Source organism: Somniosus microcephalus, chromosome 2 (genome assembly GCF_052327205.1).
Source record: "Somniosus microcephalus isolate GS21.2 chromosome 2, FLI_Smic_1.0, whole genome shotgun sequence".
NCBI lineage: Eukaryota > Metazoa > Chordata > Chondrichthyes > Squaliformes > Somniosidae > Somniosus > Somniosus microcephalus.
Genome location: NC_140988.1, coordinates 253186881 through 253214853, shown reverse-complemented (window position 1 = coordinate 253214853; position 27973 = coordinate 253186881). Strand labels below are relative to the sequence as shown.

At 45.0% G+C, this 27973-nt stretch overlaps 1 protein-coding gene across 3 annotated transcripts in view; it reads right to left on the bottom strand.

The window, feature by feature from the left end:
- Positions 1 to 856: 856 nt before the first annotated feature.
- The window catches only part of fat1a (FAT atypical cadherin 1a), a 274663-nt gene continuing 247546 nt past the window's right edge, over positions 857 to 27973 (bottom strand). For all 3 annotated transcript variants that reach the window (XM_085970887.1, XM_085970905.1, XM_085970896.1), the window contains 8 exons: positions 16228 to 17029; positions 15592 to 15723; positions 15258 to 15415; positions 14163 to 14625; positions 9516 to 9669; positions 4647 to 4757; positions 3916 to 4544; positions 857 to 2798 (listed from right to left, as the gene is read on the bottom strand). In XM_085970887.1, the coding sequence (XP_085827013.1) occupies positions 2518 to 2798; positions 3916 to 4544; positions 4647 to 4757; positions 9516 to 9669; positions 14163 to 14625; positions 15258 to 15415; positions 15592 to 15723; positions 16228 to 17029 (2730 nt within the window). In that variant the 3' untranslated portion in view covers positions 857 to 2517. The remainder of the gene's footprint in view (positions 2799 to 3915; positions 4545 to 4646; positions 4758 to 9515; positions 9670 to 14162; positions 14626 to 15257; positions 15416 to 15591; positions 15724 to 16227; positions 17030 to 27973) is intronic.

Genomic DNA, 27973 nt, shown 5'->3' with positions numbered 1-27973 from the left:
CGGTTCAGAACGATAAGGCCCGCCCACACGCACCGATTGGTCGACTGTCAGGTCACCAAAGCGTAGGATTGGTCAATCGTCCTGTCACTCGACCGTAGGAGGGCCCGGCCGCAACGCGCCAGCAACACGGCGTACGATTGGTCGACCTCGAGGTCACTCTGTCGCTAATGAGCGGATAATGAGATGCTAATGAGCGGAATGGTGAAGGTTTTTCGGATAACGCGGGCGCGATTTTCGTCCGGCCGAAACGTAAATACGCTTACCAGCGTTTCGGAAAGGTCAGCTTTCTTTTGACGTAACGCACGCTCTGTAACTTTTGAGCGCATAGCCGGACAGACGCACACCCGAGGACAGACAGAAGGGCAGACAGAAGGGCAGACAGAAGGATCCGTTTATATATATATAAAGATATATATATATATATTATAATCCTGCAGAAGTGAAATTAAAAACAAAATCAGTAACTTCCATAGATTTGTAAGATGTACAAAATGGAGTTAATTTAAATCCAAATGTCATCTTTTCCTCCTCTCCTGGAGGTACTGACTTGCTCCCTGGGGTATGGCTCCCCAAGCACCATTCAGCCTCAGCTCACTCAAGTGGCTATGATTCATGTGTGATTCTTAGCAGAGGCTGCTGGCAGACTATCCAACTGTGGAGGAAATCACACTAAGCCAAGCCTGATCCTGGCATCCACACATACACTTGCAGCATAAGTGCAACCACTGGGGGAATAAGAGGGGAATGCTCCCCCTGCGCAATTTTGGCCCCCTAGTCCAAATTTGCATGCGTGTCTGTGCCACTGCTAAATTTGGCAAGCCCAGTTTTTTTTTTTAAAAACAGGCTTTAATTAGGGCCTTAATGTCTGCTGAAGGACCCCTCTGTAAAATGATTTAACGATGAGCGGAGCAGAGGCCAGGACTGTCCCGCTCAGAATCCTTCAGCGGCTCCTGCGGCCGCTAACTTTGGGACTTAACTTTGGGTCACTGTCGGCGAGGCAAGCAGCCAGACATTCAGCATTTGTAATGTGCGAACTACCTGTGAAGTTGTGACAAGCACTAGCAGCTCATGCATAAAATGTCAATGTGGCCCAATTTCAGGCCAACCACAGGCCTTTTGGTCGAAAACAGGCCTGAAGAAATTTCTTCAACCGTATTTCTGAGCCCCTGAAATCGCAGTCATGCTGAACACGATGATAAAGATATCTACTTGTAAGGTCTTTGGTGGAACCTCTGGGGAAAAAAGGCAAACTTATGGCAGGCAATCAAGGAGAACTCTGCAGAAATTCAGGCCATCTTTATTTGTGCACTATAATCCTCTTAAAACAGAGCAATGCAAGGTGACAGCTAAACTAAAAGAAAATCAAGGATGTAAATTGGGCTGCCGACTCGTTTTTGCCTGTTTGTGCGCTGCTGCTAAAGACTAATTACACCACCCTAGATTTTGAGAAGTACAGAGTGGACTCAACATTCTTGAGTTTATTTTGGATCATTGCCATGCAGATGAATCAGATTATAATCTTGAAGCTAACCTGCAATTTACAAACAAATGCATTCCGGCACAGGCACGATGGGCCGAATGGCCTCCCTCTGTGCCGTATCATTCTACGGTTCAGAATCTAGTGCACATGCTTTATTAAGTCACAGTTTTCATATTCCAAGACTGACTTGCAGTCTCTTCATGCAACAATGTTCTACAAAATTATACATTGGTTTCTGGTGTGAATTTAGCAATAACATAACCAGTACTAAAGCAGCATGTGACGGTATCACAGTAGGATGGTGCAGCTTAGCCCAAATCTAATTACTGGAGCTTGCACTGGCAACTGTTGGCTTTTTGAGCTAATTCAGGGAGTTCCACCTCCCCTCCCCCATATGCTTCTTTGTTCTGTCAGTTATATCTTTTACTTCAATAAAGCACAGTAACTTAACAAGACCCCAGCAAACAGACATTTTGTTAATAATCATGAGAATTTGTTTTTTTTTTATATAAAGAGTATGAATCCACAGAGCAGTGTTAAATACATAGTTTATCAGCACTTTATAGCTACATTACATCACATTTTATGTGTGACTACTTTTTGCTAAAATTAGCAGTCAGGAATATCAACTCCCAAGAGTCAAGTAATATCTCATCAGATAACTCTACAAGTTTTATTTTTAAACTCCTGCTTTCATTGGGAATCAATAACCAACTGTGAAGCTATCAATCAATATCAGAAAATCCCATTTCTCGCAAGGACTTCCTCCATTACTGCTGCAATCGAATGTGCAACTGAATACTTGTTAAATCCTGTTCTCGCTCATCGGAGACCTGACCCAGATGGGAGCTAAGACCACAGCAAAGTGAAATTTAACAACAACCTCTAAAACATTCTCCAGAAATACAGTGACATCCAAAGATTAAGATGGAGTTGGAAGTCACTTAATTAGTATAATGTTTTTTCAGTATGCAATACTTGGATTTTGAGTAGACCAAACGTTAGTAATAATGGAACAGCCAATGAAACTTCAGCTATTAATGGCAGGGAAATGTAGAACTTTTGTCTTCAGATGATTGCTTTGATAAATGATATGCATTGAATTTCAATAAGAATTTAATGTCCTCTAAAAGAGAGAAACTAGTAACAGTACATAAGATTTTGATGTTGAAATTCTTACCATTGTCATCACATGATTCAGACTGGAAAGAGCTAAGGGACTGCACTTCTGAGATGCTTCCATGGGTGTTAAAAGGATGACAAGCACTGTCCTCAAGCGGCTTCTTTGATAGACAGGGATCGAGATCCACCACTTTAGCTATAAGTGAACAAAACAGATACAAGTTTTTTTTTTTTTTTTTTAAAAACATCTGCTAACCAGCAAAGGCACTTGTGCTTTCAACAACTAACAATGAAAAAATCTTTTATGAGTGGATTTAAAATGCATGCATTCAGAAAAACAAATTTAAGAAATAGAGTTAAAATAGTCAAATGTGTCTATTTATTTATCAAATAGTATGTAGGGCCAGTAAGTATTTTTCACGCAAGTGCTACCACACACAAAAGCAGAAATATCCTCGTCAGGTTTTAAGCTGCTAATGGCTACCTAATGTTTTCTAATATATTGGTTATTTGATTGTCAGTGCAAGGCATAAAGTTCCTTTTAAAATAACTGGCTGTAGTGGGGGTGCTGACATAATATTGTGTACCAATTGAACAATTAAATATGATTTACACCAAATTTTCCGACACAATTTGCTCCTAATGTCATTGAATGGGTGTTGACAATGTGGAGGAAAGAAGAAAGGGGAAGGGTGGCAAACTAAATAGGCAAAGTAGTTAAGTCGGGTTCTTCTCAGACTCTTGCTAGCAGTCAGTTATAGTTCATTCATATTATAGAACTGTTTCAGGAAGTAGTTCTGTAATACCAATTGCAGGTTTTGAGCAGAAAACGGCTCATTTATATTGCAGGACGCTTTCTTCAGCAGTCAATGAATTCTGCAATTAAATGATGGTTCTTGATTATGTATCTTGCCTGATGTCTGGGAAAAGTCCATACAAGAAAGCTAATGTAAACTCACTTCCCTGCCCTGTACGGGTGGGTTCTGTCACAATAAATATAGCTGTCTCCAACTATGAAGAGAAGCCAAGTTCAATTTATGTTGTCGAAATGCCCAATAAAACAATCTCATTTGGCTGCTGCACAATCTCCGGTGTCGGTAGCACCACTCAGTTTACATTCCTGGTTTGCTGCCAATAGTAGAGCTGTCTTCAGTAGCAAACCAGCATATCAATGCATGACTCGAATGTTGTGAGCAGAAAAGCATGGTAGCAGGTCACCTGATAGGCCAGGAATCGTGTGTAGCAAGAGTTCAGGGGAAGAATAAGAGGGGGAAAAATTGGTTGATTTATAATGATTACATTAAAATACTTACCGTCATAATCATAGTCCCAGCTGGGTTTTTGTATGGAATCACAGTCTGAAGGAGAGTTGGATGGAGGAGGAGGAGGTAGGTTTGGAGCAACACTGCATACGGCCACGGTTTTCCGGTGGCCGTGCATGGAGTCTGGGTTGAAGGTGCTGAACTCTGGATGCTCTGGTATAGCAGATCCTTCAAAAGAATTTCGGTCAAGGTTGTTTCTAGAGTCGCTTGGAATACTAGGAGTATAAGAGATTGGACGAACAGGCACCTGTGGCGGAATATCTGAATAGATTGTTTTACTAATTTTAGAATCAAAGTAGTTCTTCTGCAAGAAAGATGTAGTAGCTCCGATGCGTTTTTCAGTAGCATCTTTACGATGCTTCTTTTTACAAATCTTCTTACGGAAGACAACAAAGAATAAAACAAGGATGAATATGGTTGCTACAAAGACTATAATTCCAATAACTTCTTCTAGGCCAATATTCCAGGACGTAGATACATATTTGTTAACGACAGTATCGTCACAAAGTTTTCCAACAAAGCCATGGCTGCAGTTGCAATTGAAGGACCCGTATGTGTTTTCGCACCTGCCTTCGTGGAGACAGGGACTTTTATGACATTCGTCAATATCAGCCAAGCACCTAGGGAAATAATTAAAATAAAATGTAAAGTTGAATTCCTTGGAAGAAAAATACTAAAAAGATATTATGCATCTAAAAGGTGCAGATATGGAAAATACAAACCTTTCTCCATGGTATCCTACTTCACACTCACAGACAGGGCCATCAAGGCTATCGATACATCTGCCGTTATTTTTACAAGGATTATCTTTGCAGTAAGGACCCATCTGACACCTAAAATCAATACAGATCAAATTACAAAGATGCTGTAATTCATAGGAGGCACCTCCATGTGGCAGTTGATTATTTTTCACTTTTGTGGACAGGTTGAAACCAAAGGGTAAATTCAACTTTGGCCGGGGGCTCCAAGTGGAAAGTGGTGCATCGGCTGCCCGTTATCCACTCGACCTGATTTTCCTTTCCATTGAAGGTTGCGCCTTCAGCAAATTTGAATTTTATACCCCATGGATGGAAACTTCTAGCGAATATCAGGACGTCACAGTTCCAGCAAAAAGAAAGGGGAGGTGCCCTCTGTGCACCATTTGTAGCAACATTGTAGCATTGTCTATAAAGGATGCATTCATGATTTTGCTAAAGAGAATGCAGAGAAGAAATCTTCACTCTATGAATCCTAAGCATATTGCTAAAATATTAAATATGTATTATGGCTAGCACATCATTGGAAGGCATGGGGCAATATGAAACTACAATATACCATATATGATCAAATAACATTTACATGATATGCCAAGGTGTCTGTGTGTTTAGGAAAATTGTTGTTTCAAATGGACAAAGCAGAAGGGATATCACAGATAGGGACTGTTCACCAACTGCCTTCTATTTTACTGGCTTTTATCCAAATTCATCATTCATGGCGGTTAAATTAGTCCTTTCATCAGCAAGGATGAGCACCATAGTTACGCTGGCTGAAAAAGATTTCTTGCAGTAATGGTTAAAAGCTCAAGTTTAGCTCCATGTTTTTCAATAGGGCCACTGGTTTACTGCCAGTTTGCTGAAAAGAGCAAAGATGCAAAAAAAAACAAGTTTTCCATAATATAACCTGGATAATACCCCCCGACCCTGAACACGGGGGGCCCCACAAGGATGTGTGCTGAGCCCCCTCCTCTACTCCCTCTTCACCCACGACTGTGTGGCTGTTCATGGTTCCAACACCATCATCAAGTTTGCGGATGATACCACAGTAGTAGGCCAGATCACCAACAACGATGAGTCAGCCTACAGGGAGGAGGTCCAGCATCTCGTGAAGTGGTGCGCCGATAACAACCTGGCCCTTAACATCAAGAAAACCAAAGAAATCATTGTGGACTTGAGGAAGTCTAAAGGCGGAAGTCACACTCCCATCCACATCCATGGGGCTGTGGTGGAAAGGGTGGACAGCTTTAAGTTCCTCAGAGTCCACATCACGGAAGACCTCTCCTGGTCCCTCAATACCTCCTCTCTGGTGAAGAAGGCCCAGCAGCGCCTATATTTCCTAAGGAGGCTGAAGGGATGTAACCTGTCACCCCTGATCCTCTCTAACTTTTACCGCTGCACAATAGAGAGCATCCTGACGAACTGTATCACAGTATGGTATGGCAGCTGTAGCTACTATGACCGGAAAGCCCTGCAGCGGGTAGTCAAAACTGCCCAACGCATTACCGGCACCCGGCTACCGACCATAGAGCACATATACCAGAAACGCTGTTTACGGAGGTCACGGACCATCATCAAAGACCCTACCCGCCCCAGCCACAGTCTGTTCGCCCTCCTGCCATCTGGGAGACGCTACAGATGCATTCGCACCCGAACGACCAGATTTAGGAACAGCTTCTTTCCCAAAATCAAATCAAAATCAAATCAACTTTTATTGTCATTGTTAGTGCACAAGTGCAGTACAACGAAATGTAGGCTTGCGGCTCCCGAGAGTGTACATTTAGATTAAGACATTTAAACATTCAACATACATTTGGCTTGTAATACATTAACATAAACATAACCTTAATAAAGTGCATTGGCAGATGTGCAGGCTTTAGAGTTTATTTGTGGAGTTCAGTAGGATGACAGCCCTGGGAAAGAAGCTGTTCCTAAATCTGGTCGTACGGGTGCGGATGCATCTGTAGCGTCTCCCAGATGGCAGGAGGGCAAACAGACTGTGGCTGGGGTGGGTAGGGTCTTTGATGATGGACCGTGACCTCCGTAAACAGCGTTTCTGGTATATGTGCTCTATGGTTGGTAGCCGGGTGCCGGTAATGCGTTGGGCAGTTTTGACTACCCGCTGCAGGGCTTTCCGGTCATAGTAGCTACAGCTGCCATACCATACTGTGATACAGTTTGTCAGGATGCTCTCTATTGTGCAGCGGTAAAAGTTAGAGAGGATCAGGGGTGACAGGTTACATCCCTTCAGCCTCCTTAGGAAATATAGGCACTGCTGGGCCTTCTTCACCAGAGAGCAGAGAGGAGATATTGAGGGACCAGGAGAGGTCTTCCGTGATGTGGACTCCGAGGAACTTAAAGCTGTCCACCCTTTCCACCACAGCCCCATTGATGTGGATGGGAGTGTGACTTCCGCCTTTAGACTTCCTGAAGTCCACAATGATTTCTTTGGTTTTCTTGATGTTAAGGGCCAGGTTGTTATCGGCGCACCACTTCACGAGATGCTGGACCTCCTCCCTGTAGGCTGACTCATCGTTGTTGGTGATCTGGCCTACTACTGTGGTATCATCCGCAAACTTGATGATGGTGTTGGAACCATGAACAGCCACACAGTCGTGGGTGAAGAGGGAGTAGAGGAGGGGGCTCAGCACACATCCTTGTGGGGCCCCCGTGTTCAGGGTCAGGGCGGGGGAGGTGTGGTTACCTAATTTGACAGACTGGGGTCTGTTTGTTAGGAAGTCCAGGGTCCAGTTGCAGAGGGAAGTGTTCAGGCCAAGAGTTTGGAGTTTGGTGGCCAGCTTGTTGGGGACGATAGTGTTGAATGCTGAGCTGTAGTCTATGAACAGCATTCTGATGTAGGTCTCCTTCCCATCTAAGTGATTCAGTGCCGAGTGTAGAGCAGTTGTGATTGCATCCTCCGTTGATCTGTTTGCACGATAGGCAAACTGGTGTTGGTCAAGAGAGGCGGGAACACTGGCTTTGATGTGAGCCAGGACCAGTCTCTCGAAACACTTCATTATGATGGGTGTGAGTGCGACAGGTCGATAGTCGTTCAGGCACGTCACAGCGGTTTGTTTTGGCACAGGAATAATGGTAGCGGTCTTGAAGCATGTAGGGACTACTGCCTGGGCCAATGACAGATTGAAGATGGCGGTGAAGACATCAGCCAGCTGATCAGCACATTCCTTGAGTACCCGTCCAGGGATGCTATCCGGTCCAGCAGCCTTTCATGTGTTCACTCCGCGTAGAACACCCCTTACGTCAGAGGTCGACAGAGTGAGTACCTGGTCTTCCGGGGGTGGCAAGGCTTTGGTAGCCGGCGCCCTGTCGAAGCGAGCGTAGAAGTTGTTAAGCTCCTCCGGAAGGGAGGCATCGCTAGCCGGGGGGCTGGTGTTTTTGCCCTTGTAGTCAGTGATGGACTGGATGCCTTGCCACATGCGCCGGGGGTCCGAGTTGTTGTGGAAATGATCCTCTATCCGCAGTGTCTGTTTCCCAGGGCTGTCATCGTACTGAACTCCACAAATAAACTCTAAAGCCTGCACATCTGCCAATGCACTTTATTATGGTTATGTTTATGTTAATGTATTACAAGCCAAATGAATGTTGAATGTTTAAATGTCTTAATCTAAATGTACACTCTCGGGAGCCGCAAGCCTACATTTCGTTGTACTGCACTTGTGCACTAACAATGACAATAAAGTTGATTATTATTATTATATTTGAAAAGCAGGTGCAGAGAACAATTTCATTGTGAACAAGATACACTCAGGCTACATAGGGCAGGATTTTCATTGAGCCGTGGAGGTGGGATTGGAGGCGTGTGGGGGGTTATAATCTTGAAATTGGGGGGCACGAACCCATCCCGCCCCCATGCCAGTTTCAAAGGAGAAGGATACCCGACCCGCACTGGGACCCACCTCCCTGAGGCGGGAAGGGGATTAGTGCCAATTAACTGCCTGTTAACAGGTAGTTAACAGGCAGTTTTTAGCCTAATCCCTATTTTTATTGAAGTGTGGGATTCCCGATGGCTCAAAACTAAGCCAAGTTAACGAGGCGGGCCTTCGGGATGAAGGGCTTGGAGGGGTCGAGATGTCCGGTGTTCAGGTGAGTGATGGGTGCATGAGAGAAGAGGTAAGTGTGTTTGGTGTGTGTAAAGTGTTTAAAGTAGTTTTACTTACATGTACTTAGCTTTACAGCCTTCCTTCCTTCAGGTCTCGGGAGTCCCTCATCTCACCGGCACAGAAAGCAGAATGGCCGCGATCTGTCAAAAATTGCAGCATTCAGCTTTCTGTTCCGGAGAGATCTCTAAATCAGCCTGAGAGGAAGGAATTAACTTGGAGTATAGACTGTCAGTGTTTGACAGCTTCAAACAGCTGTCGAACGCTGATATTTCATCTGTCAAAAGCTCTTGACAGATGAAATGTCAATCTGTGATGTCACCTGTTGCTGGGTGGCCCTTAATTGGCTTGCCGAGCCCGCTGGGCGGGACTACAATCCCGAAAGTTGTAGTCCCGCTTCCTATCCGCCTCCTCAATAAAAATCCAGCCCATATATTCTAAAGATCAGAAATATGCATGCCTTATTGTGCCAGAATCATCCCTAAAATTCTGTCATCATTGTACCTTCTTCAAACTAATGTAGTCACAGTTTAAATTCAGATAACAGCCTCCAAAAATGTACACATGTGCTTTCAATCTCGGTAATATATTTTAAACTTAATGTACTTCAGTAAATGTCAGGAAAAGATTGTACCAGCTTATACATTTTCAGTTCAACAAGATACTGTCCAAATTACAATTTCAATTAAAATTCTGCCTAGGATATGACTGAAAAACTAACCTTTGTCCTGTATACTGTCCTCTACATTGGCAGATATAATCATCATTCACTGGAATGCAAGTTCCACCATATAGACATGGGTTGGAGGCACAAGGGCTGACACCAACCTCACAATGAATACCCGTAAACAGAGATGTACATTTGCAAAAGTAACCTGCAAAAACAGAAGTTCATGTAGAATGGGGTGACTAAAGACAATTAAGGAATTAATAAAACTACCAATGCTAAAACTGCAATAAGACAGTATTCTCATCTATCAGAACTATAATTTTTTTTAAATCAACAATCATATAGAGATAGTTGCCAATACCAATGTTGAAATTATCTCCACGACCATCTAAAAATCTGGCCTTCCAATACATTAAAATGCACTTCCCAACCTATCTAAATTTTCAATGCTGCTCATTCTTTTGACTTTGAGTAGCAGCTGGATTATCTAACAAGTCCACTATCCAGCAAATAAGGTGAAAACAGCCAGGATACATATCAAAAGTAGAGATCACTGATCCATGTGAATTTTTAAGTCATCCATCACCTCAGATAAAATGAAGTCCGTTAATCTTTCACCCAGCAAAAACCATATGAATACACAGTGCTATTAAGTATGTAACAGTCGTCAATGAAGCAATATACCGTAAAATTTTGTTATTATGCGGCAATAAACCACTCGTGCTCTAAATAAAGGTCACAGGTCAAGCTCCTTATTGTCCGCAGATCTGTTTAGTGCAGAGCAACATCCAGAATTCTGAGGTATTGCTATATTAAATGCTTTCATTGAGATTATTAGTTGAAGTTCCTTGTTCTCTTATTGTGACATTGTGCACTATGGTGTTGTTGAGAACATTAACTTTTATGGTATTAAAATCTTCTAAAAAGGAAATTTTAATACCTTGTAAAAAAAAAAAATCTGAGAGGGGCATGGTGGTTGTTTGTATTGTGAATGATGTTCTGAATAGATTGGCATATTTTATTAGATGTGCAGAATGTAAGATTGGTTTATTCATGATGAAATGGATTTCTGCTCTGTGACTATTTAATTCAAGTGTCATAAAACTAGCAGCTTAAATCAGATCTAAAGCCACCGTCACATCCTAGTGATCTTAAGTATTATCAGCTGACCTTTTTATACATTTTGACTGTAGAAGACTTCATGTATGAGACAAAATAATTTTAGGCTTTTTAAATTTTTTTAATAAGGTAACTAGAGTAACCAGACACTGCTTAAACAAACACAAACATATTATTGATGGTCAAGAATCTTTGTGGGAAAGCCAGCCACACAGAGTGGTAAGGATACCTCATACTGTAAGATGTCATTATTTCCAAGATTGAAAAATAAATGACAGCCAATTGCAACATTTGTAAGTCCCAATGGCCCAAACATCTACACTGAACATAAAACCAGGATCCAGGTATTTAAAGTGCTGAGAGGCATAGATAATGTAAATATAAATAGGTTACTTGACTTGGACTGGAAGCACTGAATTAGAGGACACAGGTTTAAAATATTTCCCCCCTTATACAGTAGTAGACTATACAAAACAGACTCCTGGCAAAAGTAGTCAATGGTGAGATTACTAGCTCCGTCAAAAAGGGGCAGGATAAACACTAGGTTAAAATTGGGATTTCATAGTTTTATGGGCCAAATATAATTGGAGATGGCAAAATACTCAACAGAATATAATGAGCAGATATGTTGTCTGGGGAACAGTAGGTTAGGGCTGACAACTGGAAAATTGAAGATGGATAAATAAACTGGAGTTTTGCTTATATTTAAATTTGTTTTTTATGGGATGTGGGCGTCGCTGGCAAGGCCAGCATTCATTACCCATCCCTAATTGCCCCCGAGAAGGTGGTGGTGATCCACCTTCTTGAACCACTGCAGTCCGTGTGGTGATGGTACTCCCACAGTGCTGTTAGGGAGGGAGTTCCAGGATTTTGACCCAGCGACGATGAAGGATCGACGATATACTTCTAAGTCAGGATGGTGTGTTACTTGGAGGGGAGGAACTTGGAGGTGGTGGCGTTCCCATGTGCCTGCTGCCCTTGTCCTTCTAGGTGGAAGAGGTCATGGGTTTGGGAGGTGCTGACAAAGAAGCCTTGGCGAGTTGCTGTGGTGCATCTTGTAGATGGTACACACTGCAGCCATGGTATGCCAGTGGTGGAGGGAGTGAATGTTTATGGGGTGCCAATGAAGCGGGCTGCTTTGTCCTGGATGGTGTCGAACTTCGAGTGTTGTTGGAGCTGCACTCATCCAGGCAAGTGGAGAGTATTCCATCACACTCCTTACTTGTGCCTTGTAGATGATGGAAAGGCTTTGGGTAGTCAGGTGAGACACTCGCCGCAGAATACCTAGCCTCTGACCTGCTCTTGTTGCCACAGTATTTATGTGGCTGGTCCAGTTAAGTTTCTGGTCAATGGTGATCCCCAGGATGTTGATGGTGTGGGATTCGGCGATGGTAATACCGTTGAATGTCAAGGGGAGGTAGTTAGACTCTCGCTTGTTGGAGATAGTCATTGCCTGGCTTGGGATCATATGAGCTTTTTTTGTATGAGCTTTGTCTCAGGCGACTAAATGTTTTGATTTCATAATAGATTGGAGATAGTCTGCTCAACAGACTTGATGGGCTGCTTCTTATTCCAAGTTTTCTAATGTTCTTAAATTATTGAACACGGTTACAGGCCTGGACAACAATACAGCTGCTATTCATACCAAGGCCGCGATTTACCCTACCTCGGCAGGTCTGTGGCAGGCGATGTCGGTGGCGGGTCGCGGCCTTGCTGCTGTCTCCATCCCAGCCTCTGACATGACTTTCCCTTGATTGGGCTTGTTAAGCCCGCGAGTTTCCAGGACAACTGAAGGAAGCGGGTCTGATGACATCATTTGATGACGCATCATTAGCCAGTTTCCTTAAAAGGACCATGTGCAAATTTACTTTGACGTTTGTGCCATCAGTGTTCTACAGCATTGAGGTGCTGCAAACACTGACAAGCACTGCACAGAGGTGGACGGCTGCACCCAGGCTCTCCTATGACTCCCTCCGTATGCTTATGGAGGGAGTCACAGCACACAGGGAGGTTGTTCTCTTCCCTTCCAATGGGCAGAAGAGACCTCCCCGGTAGATCAACACAGCCTGGTTGCACATTGCACAGGAGGGCTCAAGCAAGGATGTCTTCGGGAGCACCAGGCTGCAGTGGCGCAAATCTTTCAATGATCTCATTAGATCATGAAACGTTATTGCAAAGCCACGCTCAACCTCATCCTGCTGTGCCTCTCATCACATCCCCATCACTCTGCCTTCCCTACCCCACTCCTGCACATCCTTACTCAAACCAAATTATCTTGCACCTCCACCCATCCCACTCTAGTTACATTATCACTTCCCCATCTCACTAGCCATCCCTCACACTCATCCTAGTTCAATCATACCAACTAACAACACACAAGGGTAGGCACACTTGGGTGTTTTAGCCAATGTTCATGTAAAGTTTCTGTTAATGTGCTGTAAAACATTAAAATCTTTATTTTCAACACATTCTGTTCTTGGACAGATTTGTGTGCACCTTTGGAAGTGGCTTAGTGCGTTGCAGTGAATGGTGAGACATAACGGTACCCCCGCAATGCTGATGAGTGTGAAAGGAATGGCTTGGGCATTGTAGGGATGCTTTAGGTTGTTGGTGTGGGGTGGTGCCAACCTGGCGCATCATGTGGTAGCCAAGGTGTGCAGTGTCAAGTGAAATAAATGTGGCCATGGTGAGGCCATCCCCGGCAATCCAGGCAGTAATGTGGTCGGGTGCTGATGCCCTGTGTCGCATCAGGTGATTGCGGAGAAGGTTGGTGTTGTTGTTGGTGCTGCTGATCGTGGTCCGATTCTGAGGACCAAGATGAGAGAGTATAAACTGTATTCATGCTGATGGAATAGATGGCAGGTGAAGTTGAGATGACAGAAGCAATCTGTCAATGGTGAGAGAGGTGGCACTGGATAGACTTTACTCCACAAACACTTGCAACCTGCAAAAAGCTCAATCTATCTTCCAAATGCAGTAAGCAACAGCTTCTGAGCTTAGAAAGTAAATAGCTGTGAGATGGGAGCTTTTATAGCACATTTCAAGCAGTCAAGTAATGAGATGATTCCATGGCCATTCAACTCCCGCCCAGCTTAACAGATGTGATTCCCGAGCAGCGTGGACCCCGTTGGTGAGCTGGTAAATTTGAAAGATGAGCTCAAAATTGTTGTTAATCCTCTGTTAACAAGGTCATAATGACCTGAATTGCCTCCCCCGACGCTGCGTGTTGGGTCTGCTCAGCGCTGACAGACCCAAAATTTGGTAAAAGCGTGTGGCGGCGGGTTGACAGCGGGGTCCCGACCCGCTGTAAAAAAAACCCCCCCACATTTTCCCACCCGACCCACCACCGATCCCGCCTGCTGACCCCCCCGGAAATTCCCCCCTCCCCCAAAGTTTCTGCATGGTTTATCTTTACTCAATTCACCATCAGTAACTATAGCAAACAACTGTCAACTGAAAGCTGGTTATGACTGCAATATATTCACATACATTAAAGGAGCTGCTAAATATCACATTTAAAGCATTCTGCATCTCACTAACCATCATAACTATTTTTACACTTGTAAATGATTGACTCACCTCCATTGGGTAGTGAAGAGCATGTGCCACTGTTCAGACATGGACTGCTCGAGCAGCCTTCTGCAAGCACGAGAGAACATCCAGGAGACATTTCAACAGATTCCTCCATGACTGCATAGACTCTTGGCTTACTGTTCAAAGGTAGCTCTTGCCCATTTAACATAATAGACTCCAGACACCCTCCAAAGCCATTACTGATCTGTGGGCTTCCACCATGCTTTGTGCGTTGCTGTCGGATATGGCCGCCGAAGTACAAAAAATTGTCCAAGTTTAGTGTTCTCAGGGTGCCTGGAGCTGTGCCAGCTGCTGTGTGGACCCTGTCTAGAACCAGTCTTGCGTAATTGCCATCAACCGCCAGTGAAACAGAATGCCATTCGCCATCATTGATTTGAATGCTCTGTACAGACACAGTCCCTGGTCCACTGCCACAGTCAAATTTGTACTGCAGTCTTCCATTGTTAATCTGCAAAATAGCAGTGTGAGCATTAAAGTAAATCATCAATTTTACTTGTTACATAAAACTGAAAAATTGATGCATTTACATGGGCTAATAATACACTTCAGGTTTGTACTAACTTCCATTAATCCAAATAATTCTTTTAAGTCTAAGATCTTAATGTACAGTATGGCAATCATTTTTTAAAGTAAAAAGTCTAAATAATCTAACTGTAACTAACTGTCTTAAGTGTAAAAACAGATTGACCCAAGTATTTTACACATCATATTCCATTAACCCAACTGCATAATAGAATGTGGCTTCTCCTGATCAAATTTGAGTATTTTGTTGTATCAAATATTCTGAAGAATAGCAACAAATACCTGTGACTTCCAGTAATGCAATATAAAGGTACATTTTATGAACATGAACTGCTCAAGTTTCTCTCATGAAGCAGAAATTACTTAGCACTTTAAAAAATTTTAAATTTAAGATGGTCATGTAAAATTCTTGTGCGCGATTGTAATAAAATTATTAATATTTAAAGTAAATTGGTTAAAAATTGTTAAAATAGCACAAATTGGAATTTTATAAGTGAATTAATCAAATCCTAATAGCACTCAGTAATTTTTGCTCCCTATTATGTGAGAAGCATGTACCTCTAGAATGCTATAGTCTGTTCCTCTAGCATACATGACAACTGCATGTGGATGATAAGTCCGCAACCGCAGAGAGAGTTTCATTTCTTCTTTGTTTTCATTCTCCATGAGTCGATATTTCACGTAACTATTACCATTGAATGACAGAGAAGCACCACCTGAAAATGCAAACCAAGGATGTAAAACTCAGTCGCAGTTACGAAAAAGAAAGCCATCAAATAAATATGGCAAACACTGAAATGAAAGCTTTCATAATCAATATCTACATTATGACAAATGAATCTGTTTTTTTTTTTTTTAAAGTTTTAACGTGGGTTATATTGAAAATCCTTACCAGAGCATTGGCCATGTTTGGCATTTTTACATAAACAAGTATATCTTCCTTCCTTTGCATCAGGTACACATTCAGTATCAGCAGAACAAAGATTACCTTCACAGAGTTTATGTACCATAGGGCATTTGCTGCCTAGAAGAAATAAAAATATAAATTACTCTATATAAAACACAAACTGAAAAACGCATTGTTCTACAACATCATTAATGATACATCAACATTTGAATATCTACCTTAAATTTAATATATTCATCAAAACAATTAGAGACAGTTCAAACAATAGTGAATAGTGCAAAAACTTTCCACTTAAAAAGGTAATTTTTTTCCTTTATATGCATTTATATTCTGTTAGTTTGTGAGCTTTTATGGTAACATGACAGAACCTTGTTAGAAAGCTAGATCAGGTATACTACAACATAGGATATAAAAACACCCGTCTTGCCGAACAGCTTCTTCAGAATAGCTTTACGAAAAAGGACTGTATTACACTACCAGAAAGTAGTAGTATATTTAACATGTTTAAAATTCTTGCCAAGAACAAATCAGCAGACAAGCATTTCCATACTGTATTATTGGTCCCTTCACACATTTTTATATAGTTATAGAGCTGACTGATTTTATAATATGCTTCCTTACCTTTACAAAGACAGATAGCTGTTCGGTGGTGCCGCGGGGTTACAAAGCTTAGCCTAGCAGTGCTGTGCGTTGACATGGCATTTCTGTCGATAGTAATCTTCTCTTCACAATATTTCATTGGACAGTCTAGGCCAGCACAAAGTTTGTGAATGACTTTCAGTATTTGGACACCCATCATTTCTTCAATGTCTACCACCGAGGTATTCAGCTTGCGGAAAAGGACTTCAGGCAGATGAAAAGAATTGCTTGCTTTATCGACCGTAAGGAGCACATCCAAATTTGAAGATGGTTCGGAAGGTTGCAGACTAATAACATGAATATCATGCCTTCGAACGCCAAGGATGTTTCGTAATGCTCTTTGGAAGTTCCGCCAATAGTCTCCTATAAACTCTTCAGGTGTAATGTTTGCAAACTGAATGGCAAGAGAGTGGTTGACCTGATTTTCAGTTACTTGCTTAACGTGCACAGATACATCGGCAGCTGTTGTGAACCGACCATCAGTAACAGTGACATTCAGAACATATTGTCCGACATCCAAAAGCTTATGGGCGATCATTTTGCCATCAGTGCTGGAAACTGCAAATGAGTTTCCCATGTTGGATGCAAGACTATACGTGAGAGTATCATAAATGTCCTGATCTGTTGCATGAATCTTTCCAATAACACCACCTGCATACTCGTCTCCAACAGTAGTGATGTGGATTTCCAGGGGAAGAATAGCTGGAGGATAAATACTTTCTTCAATAATTTTAAGTCTTATGAACGTTGATGAGGTTAACGGAGGTCGCCCACTATCAGTTACCTAAAAAAAAGGAAACTTAATTGGCATGACAGAATATTCCGCTTTTTTTTTAATGCACTTATTTGCAATTTATATTCATTATATACTTCATAGAATCATAGAATGGTTACAGCACAAAAGGCCTGTCGAGCCTGTGCCGGCTCTCTGCAAGAGCAATTCAGCTAGTCCCACTCTACCCACCCTTTCCCCGTAGCCTTGCAAATATTTTTTCTTCAGCTACTTATCCAACTCCCTTTTGAAAGCTGTGATTGAATCTGCCTCCACCACCCTTTCAGACAGTGCATTCCAGATCCTAACCACTCGCTGAGTAAATTTTTTTTTTCCTCATGTCACCTTTGGTTCTGCTGCCAATCACCTTAAATCTGACTCCTCTGGTTCTTGACCCTTCTGCCAATGGGAACAGTTTCTCTCTGCCTACTCTGTCCAGACCCCTCATAATTTTGAACACCTCTCAATCTTCTCTGCTCTAAGGAGAACAACCCCAGCTTCTCCAGTCTATCCACGTAACTGAAGTCCCTCATCCCTGGAATCATTCTCGTAAATCTCATACCCTCTCTTTGCCCCTCTTATTTTCTTTTTCACTTCTCCTCTGAACTTTCTATATTCAGCCTGGTTCCCACCTGTATTCTCAACCTGATATCTGTCATACTCGCCCCTTTTCCTGCTTCATCTTGCTCTCCATCTCTTTCGTCATCCTAGGAGCTTTGACTTTAGTTGCCCTACTTTTCCCCTTAGTGGGAATGTACCTCAACTGTACCCGAACTATTTCCTCTTTAAAGGCAACCCATTGTTCCATTACAGTTTTGCCTGCCAACCTTGGATTCCAATTTACCCGGGCCAGATCCATTCTCATCCCACTGAAATTGGCCTTCCTCCAATTTAAGTATTTTTACTCCAGACTGCTCCCTGTCCTAAAAGCTGAATATAGGGAGTTAGGAGGTAAATTAAAAAATAGGACCTCAAAGGTAGTAATCTCAGGATTGCTACCAGTGCCACGTGCTAGTCAGAGTAGAAATAGAAGGATATTTCAGACGAATACATGGCTAGGGGAATGGTGCCGGGGGACGGATTCAAGCTCCTGGGACATTGGAACCGGTTCTGAGGGAGGTGGGACCAGTTCAAACCAGACAGTTTGCACCTGGGCAGGGCTGGAACTGATGTCCTAGGGGGAGTGTTTGCTAGTGCTCTGGGGGAGGGTTTAAACTAAGATGGCAGGGGGTTGGGAACCTGAGCAAGGGGACAGAGGAAAGGGAAAAAAGGATAAAAGCAAAAAAAGAGAAAAACAAAAGTGGCAGTCAGAGAAATCAACGGTTTAAATCAAACATGGCCACAGTAAATAATAATTCTAATAGGTCTAAGAGCGTTAACAAAATAAGCCTGAAGGTTTTGTGTCTTAATGCGAGGAGTATTCGTAATAAGGTGGATGAATTGGCTGCGCAAATAGAGGTAAACGAATATGATTTGGTTGGGATTACAGAAACGTGGCTCAAGGATGGCCAAGGCTGGGAACTGAACATCCAGACGTATTCAATATTCAGGAAAGATAGGCAAAAAGGAAAGGGAGGTGGGGTAGCATTACTGGTTAAAGAAGGGATTAACACAATTGTAAGGAAGGATATTAGCTCTGATGATGTGGAATCTGTATGGGTAGAATTGAGAAATACCAAGGGGCAGAAAACGTTAGTGGGATTGGTATATAGACCTCCAAACAGTGAGGCGGAGGTTGGGGATGGCAATAAAAGGGAAATTAGAGAAGTGTGCAAAAAAGAGCACAGCAGTCATCATGGGTGGCTTTAATCTACATATAGATTGGGCTAACCAAATTAGTAACAATACTGTGGAGGAGGAATTCCTGGAGTGTTTACAGGATGGTTTCCTGGACCAATATGTCGAGGAACCAAACAGAGATCAGGCCATCTTAGACTGGGTATTATGTAACGAGAAAGGATTAATTAGCAATCTTGTTGTACAAGGCCCCTTGGGTCGGAGCGATCATAATATGATCGAATTCTTCATTAAGATGGAGAATGAAGTAGTTGACTCAGAGACTAGGGTCCTAAATTTAAATAAAGGAAACTATGATGGTCTAAGGCGCGAGTTGGGTAGGATTGATTGGGGAATGTCACTCAAAGGGTTGACGGTGGATAGGCAATGGCAAACATTCAAAGACCGCATGGATGAACTACAGAATTTGTTCATCCCAGTTTGGCATAAAAATAAAACAAAAAAGGTGACTCAACCGTGGCTAACAAGGGAAATTAGGGATAGCATAAGATCCAAGGAGAGGACATATAAATTGGCCAGAAAAAGCAATAATCCTGAGGATTGGGAGCAAGTTAGGATTCAACAAAGGAGGACAAAGGGATTAATTAAGAAGGGGAAAATAGAACATGAGAGTAAGCTTGCAGGGAACATAAAAACTGAGTGTAAAAGCTTTTATAGATATGTGAAGAGAAAAAGATTGGTGAAGTCAAGCGTAGGTCCCTTGCAGTCAGAATCAGGGGAATTTATAATGGGGAACAAAGAAATGGCAGACCAATTAAATACATATTTTGGTTCCGTCTTCACAAAGGAGGACACAAATAACCTCCCAGAGATGCCGGAGAACATAGGGTCTGATGAAAGGGAGGAAATGAAAGAAATCAGTATTTGTAGGGAAAATGGTGTTAGGGAAATTGATGGGATTGAAGGTCGATAAATCCCCAGGGCCTGATAATCTACATCCTAGGGTACTTAAGGAAGTGGCCCTAGAAATAGTAGATGCATTGCTGATCATCGTCCAACATTTGATGGAATCTGGAACAGTACCCATGGATTGGAGGGTAGCTAATGTGACCCCACTATTCAAAAAAGGTGGTAGAGAGAAAACGGGGAATTACAGACCGGTAAGCCTGACATCGGTAGTGGGGAAAATGCTAGAGTCTATTATAAAAGATGTAATAGCAGAGCACTTGGAAAACAGTGACAGGATCGGACAAAGTCGACATGGATTGACAAAAGGTAAATCATGCTTGACTAATCTCCTGGAATTTTTTGAGGATGTAACTAGTAGAATAGATAAGGGAGAACCAATGGATGTGGTGTATTTGGACTTTCAGAAGGCTTTCGATAAGGTCCCGCATAAGAGATTAGCGTGTAAAGTTAAGGCACATGGGATTGGGGGCAAGGTATTGACTTGGATAGAGAACTGGTTGGCAGACAGAAAGCAAAGAGTTGGAATAAACGGGTCTTTTTCCGAGTGGCAGGCAGTGACTAGTGGGGTACCGCAGGGATCGGTCCTTGGACCCGAGCTATTCACAATATATATTAATGATCTAGACAAGGGAACTAGATGTAATATCTCCAAATTTGCAGATGATTCATAGCAAGAGGATTCGAATACAGGAGCAAAGATGTCTTGCTGCAGTTGTACAGGGCCTTGGTGAGACCACATCTTGAGTAGTGTGTGCAGTTTTGGTCGCCTTATCTGAAGAAGGATGTTCTTGCCATGGAGGGAGTTCAGCGAAGATTCACCAGGCTGGTACCTGGGATGGCAGGAATGACGTATGAGGAGAGATTGGGTCGATTGGGCTTGTACTTGCTGGAGTTTAGAAGAATGAGAGGTGATCTCATTGAAACTTATAAAATTCTGACAGGACTGGACAGAATGGATGCAGGAAGGATGTTCCCGATGGTCGGGGAGTCCAGAACCAGGGGACACAGTCTAAGGATAAAGGGTAGGCCATTTAGGACAGAAATGAGGAGGAATTTCTTCACCCAGAGAGTGGTGAACCTGTGGAACTCTCTACCACAGAAGGCGGTGGAGGCCAGTTCATTAAATATATTCAAGAAGGAGTTGGATATATTTCTTAAGGCTAAAGGGATATGTGGAGAAAGCAGGGACCGGGTACTGAATTTGGATGATCAGCCATGATCGAATTGAATGGCGGAGCAGGCTCGAGGGGCCGAATGGCCTACTCCTGCTCCTATCTTCTATGTTTCTGTCCTTTTCCATAGCTAATCTAAACTTTATGATACTATGATCACTGTTCCCTAAATGTTCCCCTACTGACACTTGCTCCACTTGACCTACCTCATTCTCCAGAACCAGATCCAGCAATGCCTCCTTCCTCTTTGGGCCGGAAACATACTGATCAAGAAAGTTCTCCTGAACACACTTCAGAAATTCTTCCCCCTCTCTGCCCTTTACATATTACTATCCCAGTTTATATTAGGATAGTTGAAGTCCCCCATTATTGTTACTCTATAGTTCTTGCATCTCTCTGTAATTTCTCTGCAAATTTGCTCCTCCATATTTTTCCCACTAGTTGGTGGCCTATAGAATACACCTAGTAGTGTAATGGCAACTCTATTATTTCTTAACTCTAGCCATATAGATTCTGTCCTTGACCCCTCCAGGACATCCTCTCTCTCCAGCACTGTAACATTCTCCTTAACCAATACTGCCACACCACCTCCTATCTTTCCTGAACACCTTGGGGGAGAAATTTGGTATCGCCCCGTTTGGGGCGCTAGTATTGGCAGTGCGCAAAGTTTAGCACCAGGCGCAATTTATCGCCACCTCGAGCGATATTGGGTAGCTGCGCCCCTGAAGGTTATTGCGGCACTACATCAGGCGCTGCACGATAGTCTTAAGGCGCTAACCCGGCGGCGTGACAATTTCTCCGCGGGCGGGCGCAGCGCAGGTGCTGTCAATTATCGATTTCAGCCAGATACGCTGGCGCCGGCCAGCTCTTAAAGGGGCGGATCGATTATCATCTCCAGCCGCACCCTGCACCTCGTACCTCGTAGGCCTCAAACTCGGTGGTAACCTACCTGTGGCGTCAACAACTGCATGAATATGGAGAGGGCCAGGGAGAGAGCGCAGCGCTTCAGTGAGGGGGCATTGGATGCTCTGGTTGGCGCGGTGGAGCGCAGGCGATCTGTACTCTACCCAGAGAATGGCAGGAGGCCTCAACACAGCGACTATCACAGAGCTTGGAGGGAGGTTTCCAACAGAGTCACCTCCAGCAGCATGGTTCCCAGGACTCCTGTGCAATGCAGGAAGAAGTTCAATGACCTCACTCAGGTCGTCAGGGTGAGTGCCTTTTTCAGGATCATCTTCATCCCTCCATCTGGACCTCACTTTATGGCCAGAGGGTGTGCAAAGCCCCAATGGCCAGCTGTCATCCAGCACCCATGGCCCTTTCTGGAAACACACACACACATTCAGCTCTGTGCATAATGTAAGGGCTAATCGACCATGGGAGGCATGTCATGCCAGATCAGGGCTGCAGGTTTCATCACACCCCGTCCTTTCTCTTGTAGGCCAAGCTGGCTAATAATAGAAGGCTACAGCATCGGACAGGAGGAGGCCAGCCTCACCTGCAGACCCTTACAGACCTGGAGGAGCGAGACCACCGGATTGTGGCAAGCCGGATGATTGGCCCCGTCGCCTCTGGAGATGCCGGCCCCATTGTGGACAGCAATGGTAAGGTCATCACCTTTTTGACCTCTCTCCTTCCACTTGTTCTCCACACCAGCATGCTTTTTCACTCTCGAGCCAACTCAGAGCATTGCAGCACTCATGCATCCCTTGCTGCCACCCTGTCCTTTTGCAAAAGCCACTCTTGAACCTCCCTGCTTTCAGATGCTGCATCAGCAGCTCGGGAGGCGGGCCCTCAAGCTGCCAGTGCGAGTGACTCTGGAGGTGACGAGGAGGAGGAAGCCGGACCATCCGTACCACCCTCAGGCAAGCCAGCCCATGTCCAGACTGGGGAGATGCCTTCCCTGGAGGAGAGCAGGGGGGAATGGTCTGAGGAGGATGCAGCTCCAGGACCCAGCGGCCTGCAGCAACGCGAGGGGGGTAGGGAAGCTCGGGGGCCGTCTCCCCGGAGGGTGAGTCGGGCCGCGAGTGCTGCTGCACAGAGCGCAGAAGAGGTGCGTGCCCTCGCAGAAATGAGCGCCCAGGCTGGGCTGAGGCACACTGAGCTCATGGCTGCAGTGGCAAGGATGCCCGACTCCATTGAGACACTGGCAAGGAGTGTCCAGGACTTCGGCGCAGCACAGGCAAGGAGTGTGCAGGACTTCGGCGCAGCACTGGCAAGGATTCTCCAGGACTTCGGCGAAGCACTGGCACCTGCCACGCAAGTGCTGAGTGCAGCCACGCAGTCAGTGGCTGGTCTCATGCAGACGCAGATCGAGGCCACGCGAGCACTGACTGCTGCCACCCTCGCTGGATTGGGCAGGATTCCCCGGGGCCCTCGCTGTGCCACAGCAGGCCAGCAATCTGTGCACCAGCCGATTGCTGCGCATGCTGCCCCGTCAGAGTGCCAGTGCGTCGGCCGACCAGGGAGCTGCTGTCCGCTCTCAGGATGACAGCATTCCTGATGCCACCACTGGCACTTCTCCACTGCAGCTGCCACCACCTGTAGGACAGACTGCTTCCACCCATGCGGAGTTGGAGCAGTCAGCAGCCGGGACCTCCAGGCCCAGAGCTGGTCCAGGCCCAGAGCTGGTCCAGGCCATACCTCAAGGGCATCTGCGGTCTCAGTTTCGGACAGTCAGCAGGCCTCCCCCAGCCTTGCTGCAGCCACTGGGGTCCCATTACGGAGGAGCTGCAGGGCGGGAAGGGGGCAATTCCGCAAGGGAAGCAGATCACCATCGAGGGACAAAAAGTAGGAGGTGCTGCTAAATTATGTTATTTCTTTCATTCAAGGTCGAGGATGCTGGTCTGAATGTTGGTTATGTTTTGGACATTGTCTCCAGGGTGTGAGACAGTTATGTGGCAGTCTGTTTGTTTTGCTGTTTGTTTCCATTGCTTTGTCATGCGGGAAGGATACACATTTTGTTAAATAAAGAAGTTTATTTATTCACAATGTCCATATCTGTTCTTTGCACTAATTTTTGCCTTGACTGGCTTAGGGGTAGCAGAACGGTTCCATTCATGTTCTTGGAATGGCAGAAAGCATTCCCTCAGAGGGGCCTAGAAGTGACTTGCTATAAGCCTCTGATGGACGGCCCTTGCAGTTTGTGCCTCCCTCCCGTCTTGGTGCTCCTCCTCCGCTGGTGCTTCAATGTCTGGTGGCATTGGCTGGGTCCTGAGGATTGCCAGGTTATGCAGCATGCAACACAACCACGAAGTGGGAGACTCGCTCAGGTGAGTACTGACAGGCTCCTCCAGAATGGTCCAGACAGCGGAACCGTTGCTTCAGCACGCCAATTGTGTGCTCAATGATGTTCCTGGTCGCTTGATGGCTCTCATTGTAACGCTCTTCAGCAGGGGTGCTGGGCGAACGGAGCGGGGTCATCAGCCAGGGGCACAGAGGATCGCCCTTGTCCCCGAGAAGCCAGCCTCCTGGGTGAGCCGGGGCTTCGAAAAGGTCTGCCACAGAAGTCTGGCGCAGGATGAAGGCGTCGTGGCTGCTGCCTGGAAAGTGGGCATTGACAGAGAGTATCAGCTGTCGGTGGTCACAGACCAGCTGCACAAAGAATGGAACCCCTTTCGGTTGCGGAAATCCTCCGCATTCTCTAGAGGTGCCCACAAAGCCACATGCATACAGTCAATGGCGCCCTGTACCATGGGGAAGCCCGCTATCCTTGCGAAGCCCTCTGCGCGCTCGCGCTGCTTGTCCGGGGTCATTGGGAAGGAGGTGTACTGCCGTCTCCTTTTAAAGAGGGCATTAGTCACTTGACGGATGCAGCAATGCACCGCGAACTGTGAGATGTTGGCAATGTCCCCAGTAGCGGCCTGAAAGGAGCCGCTGGCATAGAAGTTTAGTGCCACAGTGATCTTCACAGCCACCGACAGAGATGTCCTGCACCTTAGTTGAGGCTGCAGATCTGGCTGAAGCAGGTGGCAGAGCTCAGTGACCACCTCCATACTGAAGCGCAGCCTTTGGAAACACTGCTCCTCCGACATGTTGATATACGAAAACTGTTGGCGGAAAACCCTGGCAGCGTAAGGTCTCGTGTGCTGACGTCTGTAGGCCCTCTTCTGTCTGGCCATGCCTGCCACTCTATCCCTGCGTCTCTGTGCCCTGTCAATATGATTGAGAAAGATGACGGTCCCATCCAATGCAGCCCCCATAGTAAGTGCGCACTGAAAGTTATGCCGGTTGAGAAGCTTACCAACTGCAAAGTAATGTTCAGAAGGCTAAAGTTCCTCAGCCAGCGCTGGCTCACTGCAGAAATGGCTCTCCGTTTGTCTCTGACCAATTCTCTCTCTCTCTCTCACACACAGGTGTGGTCCAAAAATGGCTACCACTAATAATCCAGGAAGAGTCCCCTTTAAATAGCACCCCCCCCCAGCCCGACAGCAACTGGGAAACGTTCAAGGTAACCTGTCCTCGTTAGCGCCAGGCGGAACGGAGGGGGGCGCCACTGAATTTCCGGTCCGGGGCGCCCCAACGGCATTGCACACTGAAATGACGTCATGATCTGCATGCGCCGGGTGAGCGAGCGCAACGGTTTAGCGCCGGCGCTAAATGTCCGCTCAATTTGGGAAGAGGCGCAGGGTTCACTGCGCCTGGGCGCTAGTTGGTTAGCGCCCCACTTCTCGACCTCTTTAGGCGCAAATGGGTGGCGCAAACAACCGAATTTTCCCCCCCTTATATCCAGGAATATTTATTACCTAATCCTGCCCTTTTTTGAGCCAGGTCTCTGTTATTGCCACAACATCATATTCCCATGTGGCTATTTGCGCCTGCAGCTCACCAACCTTGTTTACTATGTTTTGTGCATTCACATACATACACTGTAAGCCTATCTTAGACCATCTTGTGTTCTTTCAGTCTGACCTCACCTAATACATTACTATTTCTTACTTTAGTGCTATCTGTCTCCCAATCCTTTGTGCCCTGTGTTTCTCCTTTCTAATGCTACATCCTGGTCCCCATCCCCCTGCCAACTTAGTTTAAACCCTCCCCAACAGCACTCGCAAACCCTCCCACAAGGCCATTGGTCCCAGCCCTGTTAAGGTGCAACCCGTCAAGCCTGCACAGATCCCACCTCCCCTAGAACCAGCCCCAATGCCCCAGGAATCTGAAGCCCTCCCTCCTGCATCATCTCTCCAGCCATGCATTCATCTATTCTATCCTCCTATTTCTATACTCACTAGCTCATGGCACCGGCAGTAATCCGAGATTACTACCTTTGAGGTCCTGCTTTTTAATCTCTTTCCTAGCTCCCTAAAATCTGCCTGCAGGACCTCATCCCTCTTTCTACCTATGTCGTTGGTACCGATACGGACCATGATGTCTGGCTGTTCACCCTCCCCCCTCAGACTTCACAGAACTACATCTAAGAGAATGCAGAATGTGGTTTCAAAATAACTTTCTTGAAGCACAGTGTTTCAGTATCCATTTTCAAACTCTTTTAGAAACAATGCAGTCCAAAGAGGCATTTATTGTTGTAAAGTTTCACACTTTTTTTCCTGAAACAGTAATTGATTAACTTTCTTCCTAAAAGGTATAAGGGGACTACAAGGATAATGTGTACACATTCTGCATAAATCTTGAAATTAATTTATCTCTAGTTAGCTTCAATAGTCAGTTACAGACTGTGGAAAAGCCCTGCATTCATCAATTTCAGAGAAGCAGACCTGCTTCAGTGACGGCAGAGAGATTCCCATGAGCACCATCTGCTTGAAATTATTGATGGCAGTAGGATAGGTCTGTTTACAGCCTGTTCACAGAACATTTTATGTTTTAGCTTCACAATAGCCTGTCAACAGGCTATGAATACATCAATCCCATTGCCACTAACACAGAGGGGGCAGGCTGAAAGCTAAGCTTGGAACCTACATCATTCCCACGTGTCAGCTTCTCTAAAATGGGAAAAACATAGGGCTCCCATAGGAACATCTGCAGCTACAATTATCAAGGAACCTAAAGTAAAAAAAAATAATCTCTATCCAGGACTTACATTGGATTTTGTACACATTGGGGGCGATTTTCAACTTCCGCCTAAAACAAGTGGTGCACCTGCTACGCCCACCCGATAGATTCAGTGGCAGGCCCGAATCATTTTCAGTTCCAGACTGGATTAGAAGCACTGCCCAGCACTCAATGATAACAAAAGTCCAGCAGCTCCGTGAGCAAGCCGAGCCAGAAGTAGGCAGTAAAAAATAAGAAATAGGCGCAGGAGTAGGCCATTTGGCCCTTTGAGCCTGCTCCGCCATTCAAGATCATGGTTGATCTACTACCTCAACTCCACTTTCCTGCACTATCCTCATATCCCTCGATTCCCTCAATAGCCAAAAATACATCGATCTCTGTCTTGAATATATTCAACAACTGAGCATCCACAACCCTCTGGGGTAGAGAATGCCAAAGATTCATAACCCTTTGAGTGAAGACATTTCTCCTCATCTCATAGAAACATAGAAGATAGGAGCAGGAGTAGGCCATTCGAGCCTGCTCCGCCATTCAATGAGATCATGGCTGATCATCCAAATTCAGTACCCTGTCCCTGCCTTCTCCCCATATCCCTTGATCCCTTTAGCCTCAAGAAATATATCCAACTCTTTCTTGAATATATTTAATGAACTGGCCTCCACCGCCCTCTGTAGCAGGGAATTCCACAGGTTCACCACTCTCTGGGTGAAGAAATTCCTCCTCATTTCAGTCCTAAATGGCTTACCTCTTATCCTTAGACTATGACCCCTGGTTCTGGATTCCCCGGCCATCAAAAACATCCTTCCTGCATCTAGTCTGTCCAGGCCTGACAGAATTTTATAGGTTTCGATGAGATCCCCTCTCAATCTTCTAAACTCCAGTGAGTATAAGCCCAATCGACACAATCTCTCCTCATACGTCATTCCTGCCATCCCAGGTATCAGCCTGGTGAATCTTCGCTGCACTCCTTCCATGGCAAGAACGTCCTTCCTCAGGTAAGGCGACCAAAACTGCACACAATACTCAAGGTGTGGTCTCACCAAGGCCCTGTACAACTGTAGCAAGACAT